This window comes from Aquila chrysaetos, chromosome 14 (genome assembly GCF_900496995.4).
Source record: "Aquila chrysaetos chrysaetos chromosome 14, bAquChr1.4, whole genome shotgun sequence".
Lineage (NCBI taxonomy): Eukaryota > Metazoa > Chordata > Aves > Accipitriformes > Accipitridae > Aquila > Aquila chrysaetos.
The window spans coordinates 31,664,052-31,691,731 of NC_044017.1; the positions used below are offsets into that span (position 1 = coordinate 31,664,052).

Here is a 27,680-nt window from a genome sequence, read left to right on the forward strand (position 1 = left end):
GTCGGCGGCGGCGGGGAGGGGAGGGAGGGGGGGGGGGACGGCGGCGATAAGGCAGGAGGCAGTCCTCGGAGCTGCCGTCGGTCCGGGCTCTCCTTCTCGTCCTCCTTCTCTCCCGCCGTGCGGGGCGTTGAGGTAGTCGGCCATGGTGAAGGTATCGTTCAACTCGGCGTTGGCGCAGAAGGAGGCGGCGAAGAAGGAGGAGGAGAACAGCCAGGTGCTGATCCTGCCGCCGGACACCAAGGTGAGGGGCGGCGGGGGGGACCGAGCCGCTGGGGCCGGACCGGCGGCGGACGCTCGGCTCGGCTCCGCTCTGCCCAGGGGAGGTGAAACGCGTTGGGAATGATTTTTTTTTTTTTTTTTTTTTTTTTTTTTTTTAATACGCTCTTTCTCCCCTCGGCGTTAAACCGCGGGCGGGCCAGCGGGGAAAGCTGCGCAGCGGTGTGCCCCGCCGCCCCGCTCGCCTCACGCTTCTAAAATGGCTGACAGGAGAAGGAGCATTGGAGCTTCGCTTCTCCCTACTTTGGGGATTTTTGTGGTGGTTCAGTTTTTATTTTTATTTTTTTTTTTTATGATGAGCCCGACAGCGCTTGGCCCGCGTCCAACGCGGCTTTTAAAGCTTTTTTTTTTTTTTTTTTTTTTTTTCCGTCTCCTTTGCGGCGTCCCGTCCGGACCCGCGGTGAGCTGAGGGACCGGACCCGGTTAAGGCGGCTTGCCCGTTCGCGACCCGGCTTCCCGCCCGGTCCCGCAGCCTGTCCCCAAACCTCTGCCTGCTGTGGGGAGGTCGGGTCGTCCCTTCGGTGTTTTTGGGGTCGGTCGTGCAAGTTGGTTCTCCTGGAGAAAAGAGGGTGGCTCCGTCTTTACCCCCCCCCCCCCCCTCCTACCCCAGGGATAAGTCCGGCGAGCTGCTAGCGAGCTCGCAAACCTGCGGTGCTTCAGGGCAGGCGAGGGTGAAGCTGGAGGTTTCGCCGTGTTTGCAGAGCCGGGTGATTGTGTGTGTTACAGCGAACTTCGCCTTGAAACCTGGGCTGGTTTAAATAAAAGGGACAAAGAGCTGCCGCCGCATCCCCCCCCCGCCGTCAAAACAGCACCCAAACTCCAGTCGCTGTCGCCTTACCTCCGCCTCTCCAAACAGCAGCAACAAGGAACAAAACAGCAACGGCCTCGAAAGTTTTTGAAGTGCAGAAGTGCCCAGAATATAAAGGTTTTTCTGGTTGCAGTTTCTGCGCTCCCGTAATCAAACCCAGTTTTTAATGAGGAGTAGCGTAATTTGCTCTAAGCTCTTTGAAAAGAGCATGAAAACTTGAAAAATGGCCAGCTGCACATAAACAGCGTGCCTTGCTGTTTTCATTTGCTTTCACAATCTTTTGTGCGTAAGGCCTCTGAATTGCCAGATTGGATCTGCAAAAAAGGTAGTGTTTATTAATTTCCTAAATCTTTTTGATGAACTTCTGCCTGGGAAGACCATATCTGTTGAATTTTTAGCAGGAAGTTGTGCCCTGGTGTAGGTTTTGCTGTGATTTTTGATGGGGCCAGGTTCTTCACCTGCAGAATCTGCTGTCATTTCAAAGCCAAGGGGGACCAAAATATGTTTTCTAGTGACATCTTCCTGGTACAGCAAGTGGTTACATTTCACACTTCTATTGCACTTCTGAAACTCTGACCAAAGTATTTAAGTCCTTAGAACAGCGTGCCACAACAAATGAGACAGTATGATTACTCAAAGTGCTTGCAATTACAGGAAATCCATTAGATGATCTGTGTGCTTAGTTGTTCCTAGCGGGAGTGCCATTCTCTAGAAGGTAATGGATACCCTGAGCCCATCTTGAGCTGTAGAGTTCCTTCCCGACTCCAGGTTCGGTGATCGGTTTGACACCAAGCACGTAAGCAAGACACAAACTAGAAGTTCCAGAAAACAGGTTTTTCATACTACCTTGGAATCCAGATCTGCCCTGGATGATGTTTGTTTCCAGATAGCCTATCAATTTGGGCTTGTCTTTCCTACTGCTAAACAAACAAAATACATCTGGCTAATTGTACGCTGGGGAGCAAATGCTCCTGACCCTCTCCAGATACTGACGGAAGCATGTTATTTGACTATGATTTCCTTAACGCAGAGCTGTAAATTTTTGCAGCTGAGGATGAGATACAGGATCTGCCTTTAACTTTGCTCAGGTCTTAGTGCTGCTTTCCTTGCCTAGAAATGAAACTTGCAAACATTTATTAACCAGGTCAAAAGGTGGTCTGGTCTCACAGTAGCTACTTACAAGTTCTTGCACTGTTATCAGGGGATGAACATGCCTGAACAAGGCTTAAAACAGTCCTAAAATAGCATGCTAGGAGCTGATGCTCTGTACAGATGAAAATTCCAAAAGCAAACAAGCGCTCTTAAGGGACATCGAGCCTTTGACTTTCTCCTTGACACATTTCCATCTTCTCTCAGCAGAACTGCAGTCCTACACCTACCAGTGTGCAAAATTCTCTTCAGTAAGCTTTTTTTGAGCTTGCATGTTTTAGAGCATAAATAAAAGCAGATCTGAGTACAGCAGTCACCTGTAGTTTTAGCAGAAAAGGCTATGCACTCCATGCAGGATTAACAATATTGAGCCAAATTATGTCATGTAGCTGTAGAAGTATTTGGATCTTCGAGTCTGGGAGTTTATTCTCAAATCTCAGGCAAAAAAAAGGAACTGAGGGCCATTGTAAAACTTGATACCTTTGAGGTAAGTGCAAGATATACTCTTTGAACTTTGCCTTCTTTAATAGAAATGCATTAGAAACAAATCTTTTTACCCCCTCCACAAGGAACTTCTACTGCCTGTGCAGTTCTTTGGAGGGCAGGGGAAAAATAAACCACAACTGACAAATGTGTTATTCATACCACTTCATTGCTGGAAAACAGTTTGCTTCAAGTGAGGTTTGAAGGCAATAAGAGAATGTATATAGAAGAGTGAACTCTAGGAGACTGAAAGAAGGTCACACCTCCAAAACAGCATATATGGGACATTTGTTTTCCCCTCTCCGATATCTTTACACATGTTGTTTCTGTAGGACAATAAATAGATCTGGATCACAAGTATGAATATGTAAAATATTAACAACCTATTATGAAGCTTTCTTTTATGAAGAAAGTCCTGGGAAGCGTTCTGACCTCGAAGTAAATGGAAACACTTAAGAATGGAAGAGGATCAGCAGAATTGCACATTCAGAACTTTATTATCAAGAACTTCCAAAGATTTGAGCAAGAGATATTAGTAAACCAGTTGATACTAATGAATAAAGCCAAATACTCTGAAATGTCCAGGAAATAAAGATGGGTGGATTGAGCTTTTGGGCTTGTTCTTTGATGGTCTTGTTCTGCTGCTTTTTCTGGCACGGTGTCATGAAGACTGCCACTCTGTCTGCCATCACAGGATTACTCTCAAGTGGATAATCTTCCTAGGGCTTATTAAAGACTGTTTGCGGCCAAAATATGCCGATGATGCGGCATAGAAATACTCTCATCTCACCAAAATTCGCCTGGTAACGTCTGGTGCAGACACTAATAGGAAATTAGTTGGGGAAGGGAGGAGAGGAAGATGGGAGACAAGCAGGGGTTGTATCACGGGAACAACAGCTTAAAAAAAGCTTTTGCAGAAGGCAATGGTCTTATGTATTGGAGTATGCTACTTAAAAAGGAGTTTAAAAATCAAGAGTGCTAATCCTGCCTCTGCATAAGTCACCTGTCAGTATTATTGCGTGTTGTGAAAGTGACTCCATACTTACTGTAGGCAACCGTTAACAACTCTGTTACTGCTGTTGGGATGATACTTCTGTGCCATAATTCTTGGCCAAAATACAGAATACTCTTAGTGAAGGTTCTTGGGCCGCATTTAATTTTCCGCTTTGCTCGTTGTCAGTACAATAGGGTATTTTATGACCCAGTTTCCCAACAAACAAACAAACAAACAATGTGTGGTATTTTAACATTTCTCCCTACAATAGATCTTTGGAGAGCCAAAGATGGTTCTGAGCATAGCTGAAGTCTTCAGACATTTTGCAGAGTCTGTTCAATAGATTAAGTCCTCCCCAAAGCTCTTTGGGCCCTCAGTAACTCTCAGGCAGTTTCTCCCTTCTGCCGGGGTAGGTGGCAACCTTTTTCCTCTTCCCCCCCCCCCCCCCTTCTTTTTCTTGGGGTGCTCAACTCAGCACATCTTTACCAAATACAGCTTTGTGCGCGGAAGCTGTGGATTCATATGTGTATCATAGCTGACCTTTGGATAGCTGTATCTGCAGAGATTTCAATGTGAAAGTGTAAATGTTAATTTTAAAAGCAGCAGCATCCTGCATTTGTTCCTTATGAGAACATTACTACTCCACACTCTAAAATTAATCTCTTTTTTCAGTTAGCTTAATCTTTTCTAAAGCATGCTAAAATAGGCACTTGTAACGGAGTAATAGGGTCCACCTGGGAAATTCTGTTGAGCAACTAATGAGCGCTATTTTTCCATGTAGAAAAACCCTTAGATTTTGTGTAATTGGTGTTAGATGTTTCTGAAACAAAGGTGTTAGCTTTACAGTTGCTATACTCTCTGTGTATATATATAAATACTATATAACATATAAATATGTTGGTATACACACTAATAAATAGTCATGTGCTTATTGTTTTGCTGTCAGGAAAGCAGGTTTTCCTGCTTTCTGGGACATGTCTGTAGGTGGATGTTTTGAGGTTGTTTTGTTTGTTCTTCATTTCTTTTTTCTTGGAGAAGCTTCCTTATTCCCTTCATAGGCTTCCTCCAGCAAATTTTCTATAGACCTTTCACCAGTTACTGTTTGGGAAAGAGCAGTCTTTGTATTTTCCTGTATTTTCTGTGATGGAACTAGGTCATTAAACCAACCAGCTTCTGCTGTCTGTGAGAGCATTCTGGATTAAGGCATGATTATTTAAAAGAGGACCAGAAGTAAAAAAATCCTAGCAAATTGAATTCTCTCCCCCTTCTCCCTGACTTTTAATGAAAAGCCACCAAACCTCAGATGAAAACCCTCCATTTTCAGGCACAAAGGGGATCCAGGATTCTCTTACTTATTTGGCATTATGGGTACCTGCAAGCATAAATTCAGGGAAATTGAGTTTACGTAAACAAAATTTGTGGCAAGGTTTGTTCGTGAGGAACACTTCCTAAGAAAAGAAGCCTTGTGGCTGATGTTGTCCCCTGTATCCCTTTACATGGGGAATCTGTGCTGCTGGTTTAGTGCAGCTTCCTGAAAATAAGATTGCTGTGGTGTTCAGACGTGTGGCTCCCAAAGCTATTCCGTGGAGGTTGCCAGCAATTCAGAGAACAATACTAAAAAAACAAGATCTTAAAAATTTGTGGTGCTCCTCTGAAAATCGCTTGCTGTTTTGAAGTAAGTTTAGGAATTTGGAATCAGAAGTTAGAAAAGTTCAGAAAGTGATCTGGAAGGGCTTCTGTCGTCCTCATCCCCCCAGCGATGAAAATGAACCGGTGGGACAGTGGAGTTCTGTCAGTGGTCCATATCTCACTTCCTTTTCTGTTTCTCATCACTTCCCGACCTGAATAACAAGTACAAAGCTTTGGTTTGGAAACACAGGCATTTCCCAGAAGAATGATATTTAATATTTCAAACAGGATGTATTCTAACCAGACCTTTGTGATAACTGCTTCGTCAGTTGTTTGTATCATTTATGTTTTTTGCGGTCTGAGCAAGAGCTGGTGTCCGTACATATCATTACAGCTTATATGAATTCAGTGCAGGGATGAGCATAGAGACAATGCAAATACTTTACATGGCTCTAAATAGTTTCTCTTTTCAGATTAACAAACTTATACTTGGCTGAGGCCCCTTGCCCTAAAAATGTATTTAGAGAACTTTTTTTTTCTTAGCATTGTCATGTGGCAAAGTCCGTAATTGGATGAAGCTTTAGATAGTGCAATATCTAGAAAAACTACCCTGTGCTGTAATGTATTGTTACAGTTAATGCCATAAATACTTCTCTTAAGTTCACTCGTGTCTTTCTGTGATGCGATACTCTTTTCTTTCTGATAAGCTTCAAGAAACTAGTTTGGATATTAACATTGCATAGTTAAACACTTAAACTGCACCACTTAAACAGAGGCTGTTGGAACCAAAAGTTCTGTTCAGTGGAAATGCTAAATTAGTTCATTTCTGAAGATGTGGATCAAGATGAAATGCTGACCTTTCCTGTAAAAACAAACATTTGAAAGAAAATGTTCTTGGAATCAACAACATTTTCAAGGGAAATGGTTTAGACTCTTTCCATTATAATGAATATTTAATCCAACATATGAATGTCTATTTCAAGAAAAGTTTCATTTCAAAATATAATGTGTTTATATGGGTTTTTTTTCCTGTTAAGTATTTTAATGAAATGTTTACAGTTGCAAAAGTAATCTAACAGTTTTGGTTTTACAGACTCAAATAAATCGGTTTTCTTTGTTATTTGTGTGGTGTTTTCCATTTTTTTTCTTACCAGCAATTTTGATGCTAATGGTTATCTGAGGGGGGTTATAAGAATGGTAAGCATACTTACCTCCAGTAATGTTTTCAGTTAACTCTTCTGCAGTTGCGATTTTGGAATATTTGTCGACATTATACATATTTTCTGTCCAGTAGCCACTAGCTACAGGCACCAAATAGCTTACATACAAATCAAATAGTTCTCTCTGTGACTCTCAGGAAATATCTTCGAAAGCAAATACTGCATTTTTAAGCCCTAGTCATTTTAAATGTTCTTTATTCTGTGCTTCCAAAAACATTACAACATATTTCAAACATAAGAACTACAGCTGGGATAAGTAGTGGTGTGTTCTGTTAGCTATTGCATAGATTCCTTTTTTTTTTTTTTCCCCCTGTTCCCCTCCCTGCCCCATTTATGCTATGATTGACAAAGGTTAGCATTATCTGTTTTTAGTCTCCTGATCTATATAAATAATACAACATTCATTTTCTTCCTATTTATGTACTGCTTTTTATCCTCAGTGGAAATTACTTTGAATCTACAGATGAAGAGCATGCTAATTTATAAAACTCAGATATCTGTCCTAATTTTACAGATGTGGTAAACCAAAGGAATGAGATAATTAATAAGATAGCTCTGCAGCGAAGCCAGGAATGGTTTTGCAGCAGACGTCACGTGGCCTAGGGTTTGGACCACAACGGACATGTAGAGACTCCAGCCCCTATCTGAGTGATCCATGCAGCATCTACAAGCAAGGGTCCTTTGTGCACCAGCCTTACAAAATTTACCATGAAAAAAAGGGCAAAGTAGTATTTGCCTAACAGTTATAGAGGTCGTGGAAAAAAAAGTTGGTATTTTGTTTGCCCTTTCCAAATAGTGTCTGTGTGCATGTGTATACAAATATTTTTATAAAGTTTCTATATTATTAAGTATGTAATGTATTTTTTTTATATATGCATATATACACACATAAAAATAAAACCCACAGGCATTTTAAGAGTATAGGGTTCCTTGAATGCAGATCCTTGGATAATTTGTGGTTGTCTTCCTCCTAGGGTTCAGCAAACTCCTGCTTTTGATTGCGGCTTTCTGCTGTTTTGAGAGTAGAATGAGACGGTGGAATGACTGTGGAAAGACCGTGGAAAAAGAGTATGCTGGGGAGATCATAACTGGGGGGGGGGGGCAGTGATCTCTGGGGTGGATCTTACATGGTTGCTGATTCACCAAGGTCTAGTTACTTATTTATTTTAAAAGATACGGTCTCTGTAGAAAACCCTTGCATTTACACATTTGAAAATGCAGTACCCTTTGCAGGGCGGGAGGCTGAACTTGACTTTTCGAGGCCGCTGCACAGTGCAGTGAGTTGTCTTGCCTAAGATTTGCAGTTTTGGGAAGTTCTCTTGCTGCTTGGTGAGGTGTTGGCGCACCGGCCAGTGTTTCTGCAGGGTGCGATGCAGCCAGGTGCTGGGTACTGCAGTGGGTGCTCCACTTCAGGCTTTGAATAGTCTTAATTGCAGTGAAGCCCTTCGGATTGTTACAGCAGTTTCTTCTAGAAAGAGGGCGTAATTAAATGTGAGCCTTTCAAGGTCAGCTCTCCTGTGCTGATACTCTTAAGTGCTACAATTAAATGCTCTTCTGTATTTGCATGTAGAATGGTTTCCACTTGGAGAACTCTGCTTGCTGTACAGGTACTGTGCATCTTAATTCACTGATACATATATTAGGAAGGTATGTTTTTGGAGGACAGGGCTGCCATTCAGAGGGACCCCAACAGGCTACAGCAATGGGCTGAACAAAACCTCATGAGTTCCAGAAATAACAAATGCAAAGTCCTGTACCTGGAACAGACTTGCCCCTCCATTGGGACAGGCTGGGGACCCCTTGGCTGGGAAGCCGATCCGCATGGAGAAAAGACCCCGGGCTCCTGGTGGACAGTCAGCCGGGCACGAGCAGCTGGCATCGCTGAAGGCTGAGAGCTTTCCGATCCGAAAAAAGACATTGGCAAACTGGTGCGAGTCCAGTGGGGACCACCACGGTCGGGGGCTGGAGCACATGCCCTGTGAGGAGTGGCCAAGGGAGTGGGGCTTCTGCAGCCTGGAGATGAGATAGATGGCTGCGGGGGGATTTCACAGCAGCCTCCCGGCACCCGGGGAGGTGACTGAAAAGGCAGTGGCCATAAACTGAAAAAGGAGAGTTTCCAACTGGGTATAAGCAAAATATTTTTCAATCGGAGGAGCACGGAATGCTGAGCAGGTTACCCAGAGAAGCTTTGAAGCGTTAGTCCTTGGAGGTTTTGAAAACTTGACAAGAGCCTTGAGCAACCTGGACAGGCTTCAGAGTCCACCCTCCTTTTGAGCAAGAGGCTGGACTAGAGACCTCCTGAGTGGTTTCTGTGATGCTAGATTCTACTTTTGAGACAAACTGAGACACACGGTGTTTGTAACTTGCTTGAGATGACATACCATCTGTGGCTGAACTGGGAATAGAGTTATTAAATTCTGAGGCTCAGTGGTGCATATGTGCATACTAATGAGATCTCTTGGGTGAAAGAGCCATCACCGCTTGGGAAAATAGCCTTGAGAGAAATCTAGGTTAAATCCACACAGCGTTCCATCATACTGATGTCTGAGATTCAGGCGGTTGTAGGAAAAAAGCAGAGAAATTTCAGACATCAGAAGCAAGCAGGATGAGGAAGAGACGGGAACTGGAACAATCAAGGTCAAAAAGATAATTTAGTATTGATCCATTTTAAGTGGAATGGGAACCTTCTAAGTTCCTGTTTTCAAACATTGATCTAATTCAGGATAAAGTCGAGAGAAATATTGCATTTAAAGTTACAGATTTATTTAGTGTAGTTTTTATAAGTATGGTAGAACACAAGTCAATTCTAAGTCAAAGAATGCAGGTGGGGAAAAGGGTTTATTTTGGCAATGTGTAAAAATGAAGCATTTTTCAAAATTGGACAGTTTAATGAAATGCCACGTTTGACATGCTGTAAGCATAAAGAGTGTAGTGATTTTGTTTCCTGAAAGCAAAATGTATTCTGAAAAATGTCCCATATAACCTCTTAGGTTTGGGGTTTCTTGTTTTAAAAAAATAAACATCCCTCAGACACCTCTTGCCAGATATCTGTGCAAACTTTCATCTGCGTGTTTTGGTCTATGACTTGCAAAGTGTTGCACCAGACCACTTCTCTTTTCTGAAAATACCTGAGAAAAATAGGTGTGGAATGCAGAATACATTTCCATCATTCTAATTTGTGAAAATGTGTAGGTAAGTTCATCAACATTTATATAGATCATAAAAAACCTGGCTTCTACCACCTCTTCACTAGCCAAACTTACAAAAACTTTTGGTATTCAGTACAGTACAGTGGCAATTGTGGATCTCTGTGGCTGTCAGCGGCACAAGAACTTCTGAATTCAGCATCCAGACATTTAAAGACAACACATTTTCCAAGTGTTGTAGGTTTTGTTGAAGTTTCCTGTTGTGTGCAAGGAGAGGGGAGGAGGCAGATGAATCATAAAGCCCCAAAGCAAAGGAAATAAAGGATGTGTGGAGCTTTATTCCTTGTCTAGCAGAGTCTCCAAGGATGGAGACTCCACAACCAGTCTGGCCAAGCTGTGCCAGTGCTCAGTCACCCTCACAGTAAAAAAAAGTATTTCTTGATGTTCAGAAGGAATATTAGATGGTACTAAGATCCTGTTGTGCTAATTGCTGTACGGACAAAGAAAGGAGGGCAATGCTTGGCCCATAGTGTTGGCAGTGAAAAGGCAGGACAAAATGCACAGGAGTGCTGCCTGGTGGGGTGGTCTAAAGGGCTAGAGCACTGCTGTGGCCATAGCCTAGCTTCTCTTCTGAGGGTGTAGCACACTGATGCGGTGAATGGTTTATCTTGTAGCAGTAATGAAGGGAGAAAATGGAAATAAGGTGTGCCCGGTACTCTGCAGGTGGCAGAGACCGGAGATCTCTCCTTTGGGATGGGGAAAGATACGGGGCGCATAGACACAGGCAATTATAGGAAGGCTTGAAACCACTGGGTTTGGTGGTGAGTGAAGGGAGTTGGGAGATCTTGGAACTGGACAGAGAAAAGAGGAAAAAGTTGGGGAACACAATTTGAAGAAAACAGCGTAAAATATAGCGTGTAGTTAGTTGTACAATGGGTGTACAGTCTGGGATGAGGATGTAGTCAAAAGATGTATATGTGAATTGCCTGAGGAAGATTGTTGCTTAATCTACAAAGGCAACTTTCAGACCATTTAAGTAAGTGTGGTTGGGTTTGGTTGGTTTTTTTTTTTTTTCACTTTCTAGTCCATGTAAGACCAAAGTTAACAATAAAAATAACCACTCTTAACAATACTGCTCCCAAATTTAATCAAAACAGCAGACTAAATAGTTACAGGCTTCTTCCTCTTTACCCGTCCTCTTTAGTTGTTGGCTGCTATCAAGTATTGTAATCTCTTATCTCAGAAGTTGAAGGCAGTGTTTAGGTAAATCAGGATTACTCACATGAGTTAAGAGTTGCAGGATTACTCTTCCAAGACAGCTTCTTTTATTGTCCATCTATCACGTAGCTGTGGGTGAACTGCTGATTCATATCCTTCACATTCACTTTACAGTCGTAATTTTCGTTGACTTTCTGCAGAGAAATTGAACTCTTCATGTTCCACCATGTTTCTCTCAGTTTTATTTCCTGCTCCGCTTTTCTTGCCTGTGTTGTGATTTGTTATTGTTCTCCCTTCACCTCCATCTTTCCCGATATAAGCAACTTCCTTCCTATCCACCGGCACCAATTCCCTTTTTAACATGATCTTGAGATTGCTGCTTATATTAATATTTTTATTCCATGATGGTTATGATGTTTGAACCATGAAATGAGTCATTTGACAGACACCTCATTTTTTAATAAAACACCCCCATTATTGGTGAACGGTAGCGTTCAACTAACATAAAAATGACCTTGGACTTTGAACTTCGGAAGTCTCTTGGAATGTATTTTCTTCTTGCTGCTGGATTTCCTAGTGCTGTACAACAGATTTGTATTTACAATATTATTTTAGAGTACATATACAGATACTAGAAATACAGGAAGAGGTTAATAGTACCAACTGCCTAATAGATAATTCTAATTATTTAATCTCCTTGGTTATCCAAGCTACGTGACTGCAGCAAGCAACACCAGAACTAAGGTCTGGGTTTTATGCTGTTCTTTAGGCAGAGAGCCTTTGGCCAGATGGACAAGTCCCTGTCCATCTTGACAGAAGAGGAACTGGCAGTGCTGCCGCAGAAGGGTTTGCAGTGTTCAGCTATCAACTTGCACATAAACAACCATAGCTTGTTTTCAGGCTTCATCATCTGAGTAGAAAGAATACGTCACTCCTTGTGATAAGCGAGAGATCTCTGAAGCATCTATTGTATATAGAGTCTGTTTTTCCAACTAGCAAGTTAAAAGATCATTGTACTTAAAATTTAAATTTAATTTTATTAGGAAGCATAAAATTGCTCCTTGAGAGGCAGATCAGTATGATGGCCTTCCAGATTTGCAGCATCTGCCAAGTGAGGAGTCTTGCAAAAGCCTGCCTTAATTTCCCATCTGCAACAAGTAATAAATAGAATACCAGGCTTGGAGCAGCATTCAGGCAGGAATACCATGGGAGGAATGCAGAGCTCTTTCTAAATTAAGTTCATTTTAAATTGACTGTCTTTTGGGAGGATTTTCTACAGATGTCAGATTTACAAGTCAGAGCAGGTGAGCCTGACCGGCACAATTCAGTTTATACAGCCGTTGGTCAGTATTTTATTTCAAGACTTTTTAGCCTCCCTCATTAAAAACACTTTTAGGGAATCATCATTAACTTCTCTCCATTCCACTAATTAAAGCTGCAGTTGGTCAATATTTGCCTTTAGGAAGCTCAGTCTGCCCCGCTGCATTGTGTCCATCCATGTGAGCTAACTGGCACACAAAGGACCTCGGAAGAAAACTGTTCTGAACAGCTTCCAGCCAGTTCTACCCACATTAATTCTAAGCTTTTGTGTGTGTGTGTGTGTGTGTGTGTGTGTATATGTTATATATATATATATATATATATATATATAAGTGTATGTGTGTGTGTGTGTATATATATATGTTAGATGCATAATTATGGATGGTTTGTGTATCATGCTGTAGACATTTTTAGTAATGTTTGTAATACTCAGTAATACTCTGCATCTGGTTTCTCTGTGGATCAAAGACTGTGTGTTGGTTCTGAAAGACATTTCCCCCTCCCAAAATTATTTTTATTGCTATCACATCTATTTTTAAATTTGGGCCATTATGTTTTGCGTAGCTGCACAATGATCATACAATATTCTGGACTCCCCACAGCATATCCATCGTATCTGGTTTAGGTGGATTCTTACCTAATTGATTCATATGATTATGTTTTTTTAATCATATAATTGATGTGTCCTTAATTTCTGCAAAGGAACAAGGTCTGACAATCTTCTCACCCGTTTTAACATGAACTAGACATATGCCTTGTAAGTTTTTAGACTGCTTTACTTTTATAATGTTAAAGCAATTACATTCCACTATGTACAAAAAGCCACAAGGGGAAAATCTGAATAATTACCAAGTCTAATTATACACATTTGTGGCTCAGTATTGGAGCTTCTTAGAAGAATTTTGTCATGTTACCCCAAATGTGAATTTGGTCCTTCTGAAATTCAGCATTTATTTAAAGAAAAAAAGTAGCATTAAAATTGAACTGAAGAGAGCAAGAGAATATATGGCCAGTAGCCGTTCGTAACTGCCAATGTTTGCAGGTTTAGGGCGTATTAACTTTTCTTTTTTTTCTTTTAATCCACTGCAGAACAGTTAATGCTAATTGTCATAAATATGTTCTTGTGAAGATCTCTCTGTAGTTGAGAGGTGCTTTGGTAAATAGTTTGTGGTATCATTTGTCCATCTCCACAGTGTTTCATAGTTCCAGTAAGAAGACAGAGTGCAGCTTTACGTTAGCTGCTGTGGTCACTGATGAAGGGATCTTTACTGAAAACGGCAGTCATTTTTGTAACTTCTTTGTGAGAAGATGACAGATTTGAATCTTGCCAATGTCAAATAATAGAGAATTTAATACTTCTCGTTTCCTATCTACAGGAAAATTGTTCCTGCAGAGCTTGAAGCTATTCAGGTTGAGAAGTTCTGAACCATTTAATTTTAACACTGCAGGATTTAGTGTACAAGTGGCAGAGAGATGCTTCTGTTTTATGTCTTGTCCATGGGAAATAGGCTAATCAAATGTTTTCCAATTAGAACAATCAGCTCATCAAGGAAACAAGCCAGTGTTGGGCTTGCATCCAGTTCCTCCTAAGGCATTTTGCATCAGAGAAGATTAGTTCTGTGGCATCATCTGAAGGTTGGGGATTCACCAGGGAGTTGGAGGTACACGGGGCAGGGATGAAGCAGAAGAGGGGAAAGAAAAGGACCAGAACAGCAATGATTAATTAATACTGCTCACAAAAGTAGAGAGGCATATTTTTAGAGGTCAGTCTTCACCTCAAGAACACGATGCTTTCTTTTGTCAGATACCTCTGGCAGCGGAACGCTGACCTAGGGAAAAATTAGTCAGTGAGGCTGCAATCTCCTGGTGTGCTCTGGCTTCAGAAGCCAGCACTGCTATCTGGGAACAAAGTGCAGTCGTAACTGTGTGGGGAGAGGTGCTAATTCAGCACTGTCCCTCTTAGTGGGGATCCGCTTTCACTTCATTTTTTTTCTTTCAGGACATGAGTCACCTGGAAGGAGTGTGAGCATCCGTCGCGCTTTCTTCTCTTGCAGTGCGGAGGGTCAGCATCTTACAGCGAGGGATGAATTATTCTTTTGGGTCAATTCAGCCCAAACTAAGCTGTCATGGCAACAGTAGAAAAGTTTAGCCAGCTTAGCCAGAGGACAGCTACTAATATGGGTGTAATTTAGCTTCAGTGGGCTACTTACAATATTTTAATTTAAGGTGGTTTTAAACTGCTTGATGATGTACTTAGTTTTCAGATTCAGAAGAGGAAATCAATTGTGCGTTCTCCTTCAACGGCATAAAATGTTTTCAGTGTTACCTAATGCTTGTGGTTCCTCTATACTGAGGTGTGGTACTTCCATGCACTGTCCTAAGCAAGAGGCTAAACCGGGCTTGAACTCTTGCTCTAAATTTGCTGTGCTTTTTTCAGTAGGCTGTGACAATAGTTGCAATAGACAACTACAAATACAAAATAGTTCAACATGCCACCATTAGGCATGCCTTCAGAAATAGTAATGATAAAATCTAGCTGCTGGTAGAGGATAAGAGGGTTGTATTAAACCTGTTGTTTACATCTGTCGTCTCATATATCAAAGCAAAATTGTTTAGAGCAGAATACTGATAAACTTGTCCTTCAGGTTCCTCCTAGCATGGTAAAAGTGTAAAAGTTATTTTTCATTTTCTGATTATTTCTGTGGCCTATGCAAAATTAACTTGATACTAATCCTCATTTCCAGGTAGGTGTTCACACTGTGTATTCCTTCTGCACCATTTCCCAGATGTGTATTTTGTTAGTCTTTCTGAACTTACAAAATGATGTAAAAATGGAAGAGGCAGTTATTCCACTAATGGATAATTCTGCTTGGAGTTAAAAAAGCAGGGGGGAATAAAAGCAGCACTGGGAAAGAATAATGATACTCTTTATATTCTTCACTAGGGAATATTTTGGCATTGTGTCCCAGAGCCAGTTTGCTACCCGTTTTTCTGACATTAAGTTACAGCAGTTTAAATGATGGCTATTTAAAAAAAGTTTCAATTGGGTGTCCTTTATGCTTTGAAATACCTAGGGAAATAGTTACCTAATGATATGGGGCAACATAAAAATAAAAATCCTTGTTTTAGCTGGTTTAGATTTATAATTGAGATGATTTATAGAATCCACAGTGAATCTTAACCTGACCTGAAAGTTAATTAGATTACCATGGGTATTAAGTCCTACTCACAGTCTTTGCAGACAGCCAGGTTAAAAACCACACAGCTAGTAATCCTGTAATTCTTTACACTGAATTCCTTAAATAATTAGTAATGTAAAAACTTATAAAAGTTGTTACTTGTCTTTTCATGCTGCTTTTTCAGTCCACGGCAACTGTTTTCCAGCCACTCTCTCTTTGCCTTTTAATGTATCCCAGAAATGTTGGTTGGAAGGGGCCTCTGGAAGTCATTTAGTTCAACCTCCCCGTAGAAACGGGATGGTTGCCAAAGCAAGATCAGCCATGGCTTTGTCTAGTTGAGTCTTGAAAACCTCCAAAGATGGAGATTTCACAATCTAATTTACTGCTGTAGTTTGCAAGGTAACGTAAAACAAAATCTGTGAAATATCTTCAGTTTGACTCTAAATATTTCAGAATCAGATTTTGGCAGCTGTTGCCTGGCAGAGAAGTTGCATTGCCACTTCTGTATGAGAGATAATTGCAGTCTGCTGCAAAGGTGGGTTTCACATCCCCTAATTTTAGCTACGTACGAATTAGCTACCTAGTTTGTTAACCAAGGAATTTCTCCCTATAATCAGTGAAAAGAAGCAAGTCCCTCCTAAAGACTGCTTCTCCCTCTCGGGGATAGTTGGGATGAGTCATTCTCAGGAAGCGCCTCTTTCTCCCCACCATTTACAGGGAGGGTCCCCATCCCTTCTGGTGTCAGACTTGCTCAGATGGCTTCAGCCAGATGAGGGGAGATCCGTCCCAACTGGACCAAGGCAGCGTGGGGACTACAGCCACAACTTTGTTCAAGTGGGGAATCATCCTAATCAGCAAATACTGCAGAAAAGCCCCCCACATGAGGCAGAACGTCAACTGGCAACCGTAGCTATCAATGCCTTCTTGAGCGCTTCCCTCATGCTCTTCCTCCATTTTCTGGTTTGGGGTTTTTTGTTTATTTGGCCATAATGATTCTTCCCTGGTCATCATTCTACCCTATTGTTTTTTAGGTTGCAAAGGGGGTAATGAATTGCTTTGTATTTATTTGAATTCTGATATTTTCCCAGGATTATCATGGCTTGGGAGAGGGTGACTCAAAGATGGGGGTTTGTTTTGTTTTGTTTTGTGTTGGGTTTTTTTTTTTTTTTTTGGATGCAAGTTATGCAAACACTTAGGGGAGGAAAGAGCATTGTAATGTGGCTGATAGAGGAAAGATTTTGCAAGCAGCAGTTTATTGCTTAGGATGCCTGTGGGGACTGCATGGTTATGCAAACTAGTGCCCCAAAGGGGAAACATCCTGTTATTCCTTTAGCATAACACGAACAGCAGATAAAGGCATGGCCAATGCTGTCTTAGAGCAGAAAGCTTCCTTAACAACAACTTACAAAGCATCTTTTTTTCGTTCCCATTCTTATTGTTCTGCCAGCAAAGAGGTGGTAAAGTCTCTTTTGTCCTGGTGGAACAACATAGGAAAGGATATATTTTGCTTTCCTTACTACCTTTGATCTTTTGTTGGTTCTTCAGGTTCACTTAAATTGCGTATACCAAGATAAAAAAGGATCTGACCTTTCTGAATTGACTTCCTCGCCCTGCTGTTGTTGCACGGAGGTTACCCGAGAACAGATATTTTTCTGTCTGCGATCTGTAAAGTGGCTCACTGTGTGTTACTAGGTATCTCGGGAGATTTTGTTAAATTTTTCTCTTCCTTAAGACTTAAGTCCACTGATTTAGTCAGTGACAGTGGCGTTAAAAGTGACTGTTTGTACAAGTCTCCCTAAATCTCAACTTGAATAGGTCTGTTTTAAACTTTACCAAATAAAATAAGTTTCTAAACAATTGTGATAAAGCGCGTATAGCCTTTTCTGATGGATGCGATGTTTGTACTTGCTGGGCCTGAAGTACCTGCTGCCATATGTGTCTTGGGAACGGTGTGTTGAGGGTCTCGGTTTCTCTCTGATGCATTGCAGGACCCTGAGGATGCTGTGCCTGTTGGGCAGAGGAGGGCTTGGTGCTGGTGCATGTGCTTTGGATTGGCCTTCATGCTGGCTGGTGTGATCCTGGGCGGTGCCTATCTCTACAAATACTTTGCATTCCAGGTAAGTCAAATACATTTTTTTACGGGAGGGTTGCGATTTTCTCTTGTTATGCCCTAACAATTTGAAGAGGGTAGAGGAGCAACAAACTAAACCCAATAGCCTTGCTACTTCCATATTTATCTTCCTAAAACTTCAGCTTTTCTAAAGGCAAAGTGTATCGCCTGCTCTGAAGTTACCTGTTGGCAGGGGAGGGCAGGCGCAAAGCTGGCAAATAGAAGAGAGCAACACTTCTGAAAACCTTACTTTGCAGAGAAAGGTTTATATCTAAATAGGAGTAGGGCTTAGGAACCCCAGTCGCGTCCCAGATTTTGACCTGCTTGCTCTCCTGCTTCGAAGTGCCGAACACTGGAGGTGGATTAACCCCTGGAAAGCCCTCCTTGTTTGACCTGAGATTTCCTAGAGGTGTGCGGTGCTGCTAATGCACGGCAAAGGGACTGCTTGTCAGGGAGTGCAGTGACTCTACTCCTTCCTAGCTTCCACAGGGATGAGAAATACAGGCCCTGCAGGGCACTTGGGAGAACCACAGTCAGCGTGGTTAAACATGCTCTGTCAAGTCTAATCCACGCTGACAAGATTAGACCTCTGACAAAATGTATTTTCAGTCTTTTAACAAACGGCACTGCTACAAGAGGAGCCCTGTGGAGGCAGTGGTGCCAGGGAAGTGGAGCATTTACCTGAAACGGGGGAGATCCCAGTTAAATATTGTCTTCCTCAGGGCGAATTGTCACTGGGCAGCACTGGATGTGCTGGGCGGTTGCCCGAGTGGCGTGAGCACACCTTCTGTCCTTTGGAAACTGCCGGGATTGCAAGATTCACAGGGTCAGAAAGGGAGAGTAATAGCAAAACATGAAGCCCTCTAGCCCACTGGTTAGCGCACATAATTATAAGGTAGAAATTCTGTGTTCTTGTCCCAGCTACCAGGATTATCCCCCCCCCCCCCCCCCCCGATTTCAGTAGCTGCTAATGTTGAAGGCAAAGTGATTAAACATGAGAAATTCTATCTGAACTTGCAGTTTATAGTCTCATTGGCTATCATGTTAACCTAATTTACAGGGGAGCAGTAACGTTGCAAATGATGCTTAAACAGCATAGCGTATCTTGGTGGAATAGCAAGCTCGGAGTGGCTGAAGGCTTGCTGTGTTACTAATGCGGTTTCATCTGTGCTCAGCACCGCAGTGCTCCACCTTTCTCAAGCCAGCTAGCTGAAACTGAAAGTGCTGTTGAATTCAAACCTGTGGTAGTTGTTTATGAGTGAGATCTGGGTTGAAGGAAGCATTCAGGAATTGAGCTAACATTGGACTGGAGACATGTTTTCAATGTAAAACTTTAAATTGATGGCATGTGCATATGCATAAGTTTTATGTTTCTAAAACTATCTGGCCTATAAATTTGGTGTATGACTTCCTCTGACTCAGGACTTTATTTTACACTTCACTTGGGTAACCTGCCACACGTACCATGACAGAAGGACACAAACTGGTTGTTTTAATTTCTTTTTATTACCTTTTTGTGTTGTAAAACCGTTAAAATTGTTTTAGAAACTGACTTTCAAAACTCCTGAAGCCTTGCAAAGCTAAGCAACTTCACAGAAAATAATTGAGGTTGGAAGGAAACTCTTGAAGTCATCTGGTCCAACCCCCTGCTGCAAGCAGGACCAAATTCAGAGTTAGACTTGCCTGTTTAAAGGTGATTTGGATGACCAGTTTCAGTGTTTTAAATTGTAATTATTGTCTGCAGTTAAATCATAATTTAATAATAATATGCATGCAGATAGACATAGGAACTTCATTGTCTTTCTAAAAATAAGATGCAGTGTGCCACGGATAATGGATGCAAAATAGAAAACTAGATTTTAAGAACCTGCTTTTGGGATCCTGTTATCCTTGAATTCAAGGGAAGGACTCCCTCTGGGTTCAGTACAATTGAAGGTTTTGCCCATAGTCCTGTTGTAGATAGCAACTGGCTCCTACTTTGGTGTATGAATCAAATGAAAGGGAAAACATCTCATCTAGTCTGACAAGTTTTTCTTCTCCGCAGTGCTTTGAGAATATTAGTTTTAAATTTCTAACAAGGCTACTGATGTTTTTGTTGCTGGATTGTTTACTATTTTTAGCAGGGTGGTGTGTATTTCTGTGGAATAAAGTACATTGAAGACGGCTTAAGTTTACCTGAGCCTGGGGCAGAGGCTCAGAGTGCTCGCTACCACACGATTGAGCAAAATATTCAGATTCTGGAGGAGGAAGATGTTGAATTTATCAGTGTGCCAGTCCCTGAGTTTGCTGATAGTGATCCTGCTGATATCGTCCATGACTTCCACCGGGTAAGAAATATTTCTGAAGAAGTCGAAAGCATTTAAAACTTGAAAAGTGTTCCCCCTCAGTCATCCTGATAACTGTACTCCCTAATTATTGCGGTGGAGGAAAGCAGAGGGTGGAGGAGGCAGCAGAAACGTTTTGATAAGCAGCAGGCTGCAAGCAATAATTAACTGGGCATACAAAGTACAGCATTACACAATCATCGTGGGGTAGTTTGTAAACCACCATTTGCAAATACAGTTCTGTTTTTAGACAGGGAAATATCTTAGAGCTATTTCCTTTCCTTAGTACAAGGAAGTAAAGATAACATAGTTCTTGCTGTGCTAAGTCCACCGAGCCAGAATTTGACCAACTGCTGTGGTGCCGAGGGAAGTTTAGAAAGGTGGGTCATAGCTTTGACCTCAACTTGCAGGGGCCGATTGCGTGTGACGTCACGAGGTATGTTCAGGTACCCCCAGAGGTTGCTCTCGTACCGTAGCTCAAAAACCCCAAAGCAGCAGCAGAGAGGGAAGGAAGCGACCAGCTGACCGACCGACCATGGAAGAGGGCTCCTTTTCCAGATGCTGTAGGAAGCCTAGCAGAAGCTAAATTTTCCTTGTGCACCACAGGCTGCTGTGATTCCTAAAGGCACTTTTAGCTGTTTCTTCCTTTTTTTGTAGAAACAGCTTTGATAGGAATTGTGGTAATAAATTTCTGGTAAGGCAGCTGACAGGCCTGCAGCTCTCGGTATTAACGACAGAGCTGTAAAACAATTAGAAGCCTTTCTTTTCTGTATCAGCCTGACGGAAGCTGTCTGATAGCGATGAAATGTTCTACAGCTGGTTTTCAGGAAGCTAAATTTCTGTGAACATTTGAAGACTTCACTGAACAGCTTTTTTTAAGCAAGGCTGAAAAAGAAGAATAGGGAAGCATCCTATTTTTTAATGCAAACTTCAGAGTTTCAAGTTTTCCAGGCAAAATGGGTGCTATCTATCAAATATTCATAACCAGATTTGGAGGAAAACATTGCTTGCTTGCTTGCTTGCGCTATGTCATTTAAAAATATTCCTGAATATATTTAGGGAGCTTCTGTTAAGAGTTAGAGAAAAGCCTCTAAAGAGGGAAAATCAGAAATAAAAAAAAAAAAGCAGTAGGTAAGAAGTGAGTAGGAACAATATAATGCTAGAAATTTACTTCTTGATTTAATGGGTTAAAGGCTTTGCTCTAAAGGTCAGTGCAAGGATCATTTACCATAGGCACAGCACTTACTCCCATGTAATGAGATTAGTTGCACTGATGATTGCTGTCCTGGTACTATTTTGACTGTTGGGCTCTTGGTGCTCAGTGTTTTATATATGTCCACAGCCTTAGAGCTTTCAGCAGCTTGAGATAGTGTCGTCTTTAGCAAGAACAGATGCAGTAAAACACAGCTCAGTGAACAGAGCCATAGGATTCATCAGGATAATTCCCTGGGCTTTTATATCTCTGTTTTTGTCAAATAATGGCAAATTTTGCAGTTCAGGTACTATAAAGAGAATAATTCAGCTATGAATAATCATTAACACTTCAAGTCAGTAGTATTTTTGAAAAGAAAAGGATTTTTATTGCATTATCTGCGACAGTATTTTCTTCCATGTTTTGTTCTTACCAGCAGCATTTCCCCTTTACACTATAACAAAATACAGAAACGTGGAGATTAGAGCAAGTTTTTTGCCCTGTTGTTTCAAAATGCAGGCACTAGGAATAAATGAATACTGTACTTGATTCCGTAACAGCACAGATAAACCTTTGTAATTTCATTACTGTAGTGCATTTGAGCTGCTTATTGCTTGCTGCCTTGCACAAATAGCTGTCATTGATCTAAACTCTCATCAAGACTGGCTTTTATTTCTGCCTTTACCTACCCTCAAATTGGAGTTTGTTGGACAGACTTCGTAGTGAACAAAACAATAATTTGAAGAACAACACGAGGCAATAGCAGTTTAGCAAAGTCTGTATGTGAATTTTCTGATGTTCTTGTTATTTTGATTAAAATAAATATTTCCTCAACAGAGACTCACTGCCTATCTTGACCTTAGCCTGGATAAGTGCTATGTGATTCCTCTGAACACTTCAGTTGTTATGCCACCAAAAAATTTCCTGGAGCTGCTCATCAACATCAAGGTACGGTTAAATTGTAAGCAATTTGTTCTTAAGACAGGGGAAAAGGAGAATGTTTTTTTTTGGGGTTTTTTTTTTTTTTTGCCAGAACTCTGACATTCACACAGGATGCACGTGTTAGAAAGTTAACTGATCACTAGAGATCTTTGCAAAGAGAAAAACATCTATAACCTTCTTAGTTAATTAACTACAATCATGAAGGAATTATTAATTCAGAGGAAGGCAAACAAACCTGATTTTATTCTTCGACGCTACAAATTTGGCTGATAAAATTGTGTAAATGTGGTGTACCTAGACTCTTTCATAGTAGTCTGTGTGGTTTTTAATTTATAATCCATTATGATTTAAGTTTCCATAAAGCATGTATGTGCTGGACTAAGGCCGGTTGGCTGAGAGGCTTGAAGTAGGTATACTGGGAAACCTTTTTAACATGGGCATTGTTTAAGGCATAGGTCCCGAGGGTTGGCCCCTACTTTGAGCCGATCCCGTGGCTTGAGGGTGATGTATGTGAGGTGTGTTGGATCCACTGTGCGTGCTGTATGATTAGCAAAGCCCGTTAAAGTAAGAGGGCTTTTAGTATAGCCAGATTCCCGATTTCTGCGAGCACCAGACTTCAGAACAAGATTCAGCGTCCTTAAAAACTAGGACCATGGAAAGGACTGAGATACCACAATCACTGAACAACCGAACGTGAATTTTCAGTATACTGTTGTGGCAACTTCTAATCGCTTCCCAGCAGGGTTTGATAATTGAGCACTGCTGCCTGGCCTGTGGTGCTGGTGCCGGCGCTGGCTGGCTTATCGCTACCACGGGGACACGCTGTTCGTTAGTAGTAACGGGGTGAAACGTAATGGCCTGTGAAATTGAGGAGGCCAAAGTAGATAATCTAATGGGGTCTCTTAGTAGTTTAATATGAATTGTCTTTATCTTTTTTTTTTTCCTAACTCTTACCTATGTATGCTTTTAATGCAGATTTAAATACTATTTACCTTGTTTTTCAGCCTTCTGGTTTCTTTACAGAACAGCAAAACACTCTGGGTGGGGAAGAGAGCTGATAAGCTAACTTGTGCTTAAGATTCGGGGAGAGTGTTTTAAATTTTATTTTACTGGGGTTTTGTAGCCTTAGAATTGTAAATCTCATCTTTGGGTTTGCATCTTTCAAACAAGGCTTTGGAATTAGGACTCCAGGAACGATTTTAGCCATTTCTGAGTGGTTTGTGTATATAAATAAACTTCGTGTGAAAAATGGCTTCACAAGTAAGTCCTCTGCTGCTTTTTTGCTGCCTATTTTGAGACTGGCTATTTAACCACACTTTAATTTCCTGTACCTAAGGATGAGGTGGTGTCTGTACAACTCAGTGACCCCATATTTTTTTACTTTCTGTATGCTGTTTTGTTTCCATTTTTAGTTCACACAAATTCCACTGTTAAAATCTGTTAATTTCCTAGTTTGTCATTAGTACTAAATCAAGTATGTTTGGTTTACAAGTAAGAGGATAACCAGGCATCACGCATTGAAAATCTGTGGAAAAAACTCCCTGTTTTGATCATTGTCCCCAACAGTGAGTGCCCTAATTTTATGAGACATCTGTTTAATTCTCATTGTATTAACAAAGCGCTGTGGGCATTTGATGTCTCGGAAAATCAGGCTAAATGTTTTGTAGCTGAAATTTGGGAAACTATTGTGCAGATGCACAAAGTGAGTACATTTCTGTTCACTGTCCTGCAGTCCCACTGGTTGCACGAGGAAAAGAATATATGAAATTAAAGTGCTCGTTTCATTAAAATGAGCTCTGAATACACGCAGAGGGCATTTTATGAAAATGGAGGTGCTCTGGTCTGTTTTGTTTAAAAAAAAAAAAAGCCATAATTTTAGCCTAAGGAACCGCGTTTCTATGTATTGATAGTTTGCTTGAATGTGCGGACAGTGAAAGGCCTCTTTTCCTTGGGAAACAAGGCTGAAACCCGGGTATATTTGTTCATCCACCTCGTTCCCGTTGTTGAGCCAACTGGCCGACTTTAACCGCGTGCGATGCTCAGGGCGTCTCAAAGATGACGATATTTGCGGCTCTGCTGGATGCCGGTGCTGGGTAATTGCCCCTGCAGCAGCTGGGCGCAGGAAATTCGTGCACTGAGGTCCCCCTCCTTTTGTGCCCCCCCGGGAGGGCCGAGAAGGTCGGGTTTGGGGGCATCCAGGAGGTCCTGAAGTTTGGAGGGCAGGAGCCCAGGAGCGTCCTCGCAGGCTGCCCCAAATCCTCGGCACCGCTGCCCACCCTGCCCTGCTGCTTTGCTCTGGGGCTCCCTCGGAGCTCGCTCCTGAAATTGGAGAGACCGGGGGTTAAGATACAGTAATTTACAGTGATTTAATTACCAAATAATGAGTGGCATGATTTGGGAGTGTGAAGTCTTCCAAGCTCTTCCTTAAAGAAAAAAAAAAAATTGCTGCTGTTTTCCTCATAGTATGTGCTGAAGAAGATTTTCGTAATTTAAAGTGGATTTTATACAGCCCTCTCTTTCTTTACTGAAAAGAATAGCATGTAATCAGCTTCTTCTCAACATGTCGCTTGGACTGAAAAGACAGTCTGGTTTTGCAACGGAAATTTCAAATTGTTTATTGTCAATAAAAAATATAGTGATCTTTCACCACAGAAGCTGAATTTGTGGCCATAATAAGTGATCATTTTATTTTTAGAAAGCAAACAGCACCTTCTCTAGTGCCATAAATTAGAATCAAGCTAACAGAATTTCTTAAATGAAGTAATATTTCCAAAAAGTTGATGACTATTTACCAGTGGCAGTATTAGGAAATTGGCTGATAGCTAAATAGGTGCATCTTCAGCTGTGTACAGCGCAGTGGGCACGGAGCCGGATTCCTCCGTCATTTCAGCTGTGGCAAAATAACACTGAAGGGACTAGAAAAGGCTTGGGAAGCCTTTGTGTGTCGTCACGGCTCTTCCCTTTTTCAGTGTATTGCCTTAAAACACCTGATAGACCACCATGGCTTTTGCATGCTTCTGCCATCTCCTGTTTGGGAGTGGTTCCCACTGAGGTCTGCTGGGCTGTTGTTAATTAAGTGAAAACTTTGGATGATAAGCGCAGGACTGATCCGTGACGGTGGGTGCTTCTGGAAGGAAAAATTTCTACTCTGCTGAAGACTGACATTACTGTAGCAGGAGGGTGGTGGACATATGCATCAGTGGCAGTTTTGTCACCATTTTGAATATAATCGTTATTTATTTCTGTAGCACAGGGCAGTCGTGTTCGCACATTTGGAATAAAATTCTGTGGGTAATACGTGTTTTGAAAGAATTCAAAGAAGATATGTCACAGCTGTGTTAAAGAAACACATTGCGAAGTGTTGCTTGTGTACTTGGACCATGAAGAGATGGCTTTTGACAGAGCTGTTACATTTTGTTCAACAGGCTGGAACATACTTGCCTCAGTCCTATTTGATTCATGAACAGATGATTGTTACTGATCGCATTGAAAATGTGGATCAGCTGGGATTCTTTATTTACCGCCTCTGCCGTGGCAAGGAAACCTATAAACTGCAGCGCAAGGAAGCCATGAAAGGTAAATGTTCCTCCTGCAATCTTTTGTGTTGGCAGAAAGTTCAGTGCCGCTCGAGTTCAATAAATAGGCTTGATTGTGTTGAAAGGAATAACTCTTATTAAAGCAAGGGTTGCTTATTGCAGTAACCAGCTCTGTGGGCTTAACTATGCCTGATATTTTCTGTGTAGGTATGGAAATAAGTCATTTTATTGTGCAAAAGCGCTCGAGGCCCCAGTGAGTGAGCTAGGAGCTGCTAAAATGTGTGTGTATGCATGGGCATGTTTTCTGGGGTTCAGGCTTTCGTTGATGCTTTTCTTTAATCTTGTTTCTTGACCCACCCCTCCCAAAAGCACCTTTAACATATGAGAAGCCATAGCCTTGTAGTCCAAGTACGGAATTGCAGGCGGTTCTTGTCATTAAAGCCACCTATAAATTGGTCCACGTCTTCCTGTTTGCATCAGTGCAGTGTGAGTAAGAGTTGTCTTCACAGGAGAACTGTAGTGCTTGGTACTCCTTTGTGGACAATACTTGAAAAACATAATTTGGAAGAGTCTTGACAAGCTATTAAATACTGCCTTAAAATTTTCACTCAGATTTTACTCAGACTTGCTTCTCTCTCCCTTTTTTTTTTTTTAAGTTGTATGTGGTGTGCAGGTGTACACGGAAGCAGTTTTAATTGCTTTAGTCATATTGTGGGGCCTGACTGCTTGGGAAAACAAGGAAAAGAAATACCTTTTATAAAAATAATTTAGAACAACGTTTAAAAATGAAAAGGTCTTAACAGCAAAATCCAGTTCAGAATTCAGTATGTTGATCCTGTGGTAATAAATGATAGGCATAGGTTGGCAGTGAGCATTAGTTTGGCCAAAGTTTGGTTAAATCTGTCTTTCTGCGATTCCAAGATGACGTTGTTTAAATACTACTAGTTCGCTCTTTTTTGCCTGTTGCGGTTTATTCCTTTGCCGCTCCCTCTCTCATGTCCCCACAAGCGTTTTTTACAAACACACAGAGAGAGAGATTAGGTTAAAACTAACCAGTTGGGCAGGGTTGGCAGGTTGGTTTTAACTAAACCAGTACTGCGATTTGGTTCACCACACCTTCAGGATCATTGCCTGCTTATTGATCTTCTACGTATGAACGTGTGCCTGTGTGTGTTCCCTCTGAGAGGGGGGGCCGAGGAGGGGTGGTTCTGATTTCTGGTGCCATTTTATTATAGCAAATGTAAAACTATTAGGTCTCTGACATACCTCATCCCCTCTTCTGTTTACCCTCCGTTGTTCTTTGCTAATACAAACAGGAATTCAGAAGCGTGAAGCCGTCAATTGCCGAAAGATTCGACACTTTGAGAACAGGTTTGCTATGGAAACACTCATCTGTGAACAGTAATGAGGAATATTACTGTTACAGGAGACTTAAAAACTACAGTATGACCCCACCCTTTGTATTGTGTGCAGTGATTATTTTTTAAAATCTTCTTTTATGTAAGTAGTGGACAGGGCTTTATTGCTGAACACCTTCCATACTTTCCATCTCATGATACATGTAAAATCAATATGTTTTAGTTTTTTCCTTATTTTCAGGTGTGGTGTTCTTCTTATATTTGAATAGCAATTGTATAAAGACTTAGTTGCTAGTGCATTTCATGTGATGAATCTTGAATACTAGGAAGAAGAGAAAGTCTTTGAAATATCCACCAGTTTTTAATTAAGTAAAATTGAAAAGAATTATTAATGTAAAAACGGACTGCAAGAGCTACTTCTAACTGTAATAATACCTGCTATATAGTTTGTTACAGCATATAGACAAACCTGTATTTGACTCTCCCTAACAAAGTGCAATTTGTTTTGTTTTTAAAATATTGTCATATTTACCTTTTTAGATTGATTTCTGATTGATGTTTTAAAATGGCAAGTGTTTGCTGTAACAGTCTTTTAGAAAATTAAGAAGTAACTTATGTTACTAACTTGTATATAATCCATGTATGTGCAATGGAAAATAAACCTTATAAACCTGTTTGTCTAAAAGTCTTGTGTTTTCTTTTGCTATTACTGGGGGTTTTTTTAGAGGAGAGGAGTACAGTTACATTCAAAGTTTAAAATTAATGCTTTTTACTTGCAGTGCTATTTTTAAAAGCG

General features: G+C 41.3%; 1 protein-coding gene across 2 annotated transcripts; it reads left to right on the forward strand.

The window, feature by feature from the left end:
- On the forward strand, positions 1-27,569 carry ITM2B (integral membrane protein 2B). Of its 2 annotated transcripts, none has more exons than XM_030036467.1 (6): positions 1-241; positions 17,411-17,539; positions 19,653-19,859; positions 21,886-21,996; positions 25,416-25,566; positions 26,843-27,569. In XM_030036467.1, exons 1-6 carry the CDS (start codon positions 143-145, stop codon positions 26,929-26,931), a joined length of 786 nt encoding a protein of 261 aa, XP_029892327.1. In that variant the 5' UTR covers positions 1-142; the 3' UTR covers positions 26,932-27,569. The 2 variants fall into 2 exon arrangements, with proteins under 2 accessions (XP_029892327.1, XP_029892328.1); XM_030036468.1 differs by having other exon boundaries at positions 19,656-19,859.
- The last annotated feature ends 111 nt before the right edge of the window (positions 27,570-27,680 follow it).

What these genes read in the sequence shown, in the direction of transcription:
- ITM2B (XM_030036467.1), top strand. Translation starts at nt 143, where the DNA reads ATGGTGAAGGTATCGTTCAACTCGGCGTTGGCGCAGAAGGAGGCGGCG. An exon ending in AGCTGCTCATCAACATCAAG is followed by an intron (nt 21,997 to 25,415) that starts GTACGGTTAAAT and finishes TTTGTTCAACAG; the next exon opens with GCTGGAACATACTTGCCTCA. An exon ending in GCGCAAGGAAGCCATGAAAG is followed by an intron (nt 25,567 to 26,842) that starts GTAAATGTTCCT and finishes TAATACAAACAG; the next exon opens with GAATTCAGAAGCGTGAAGCC.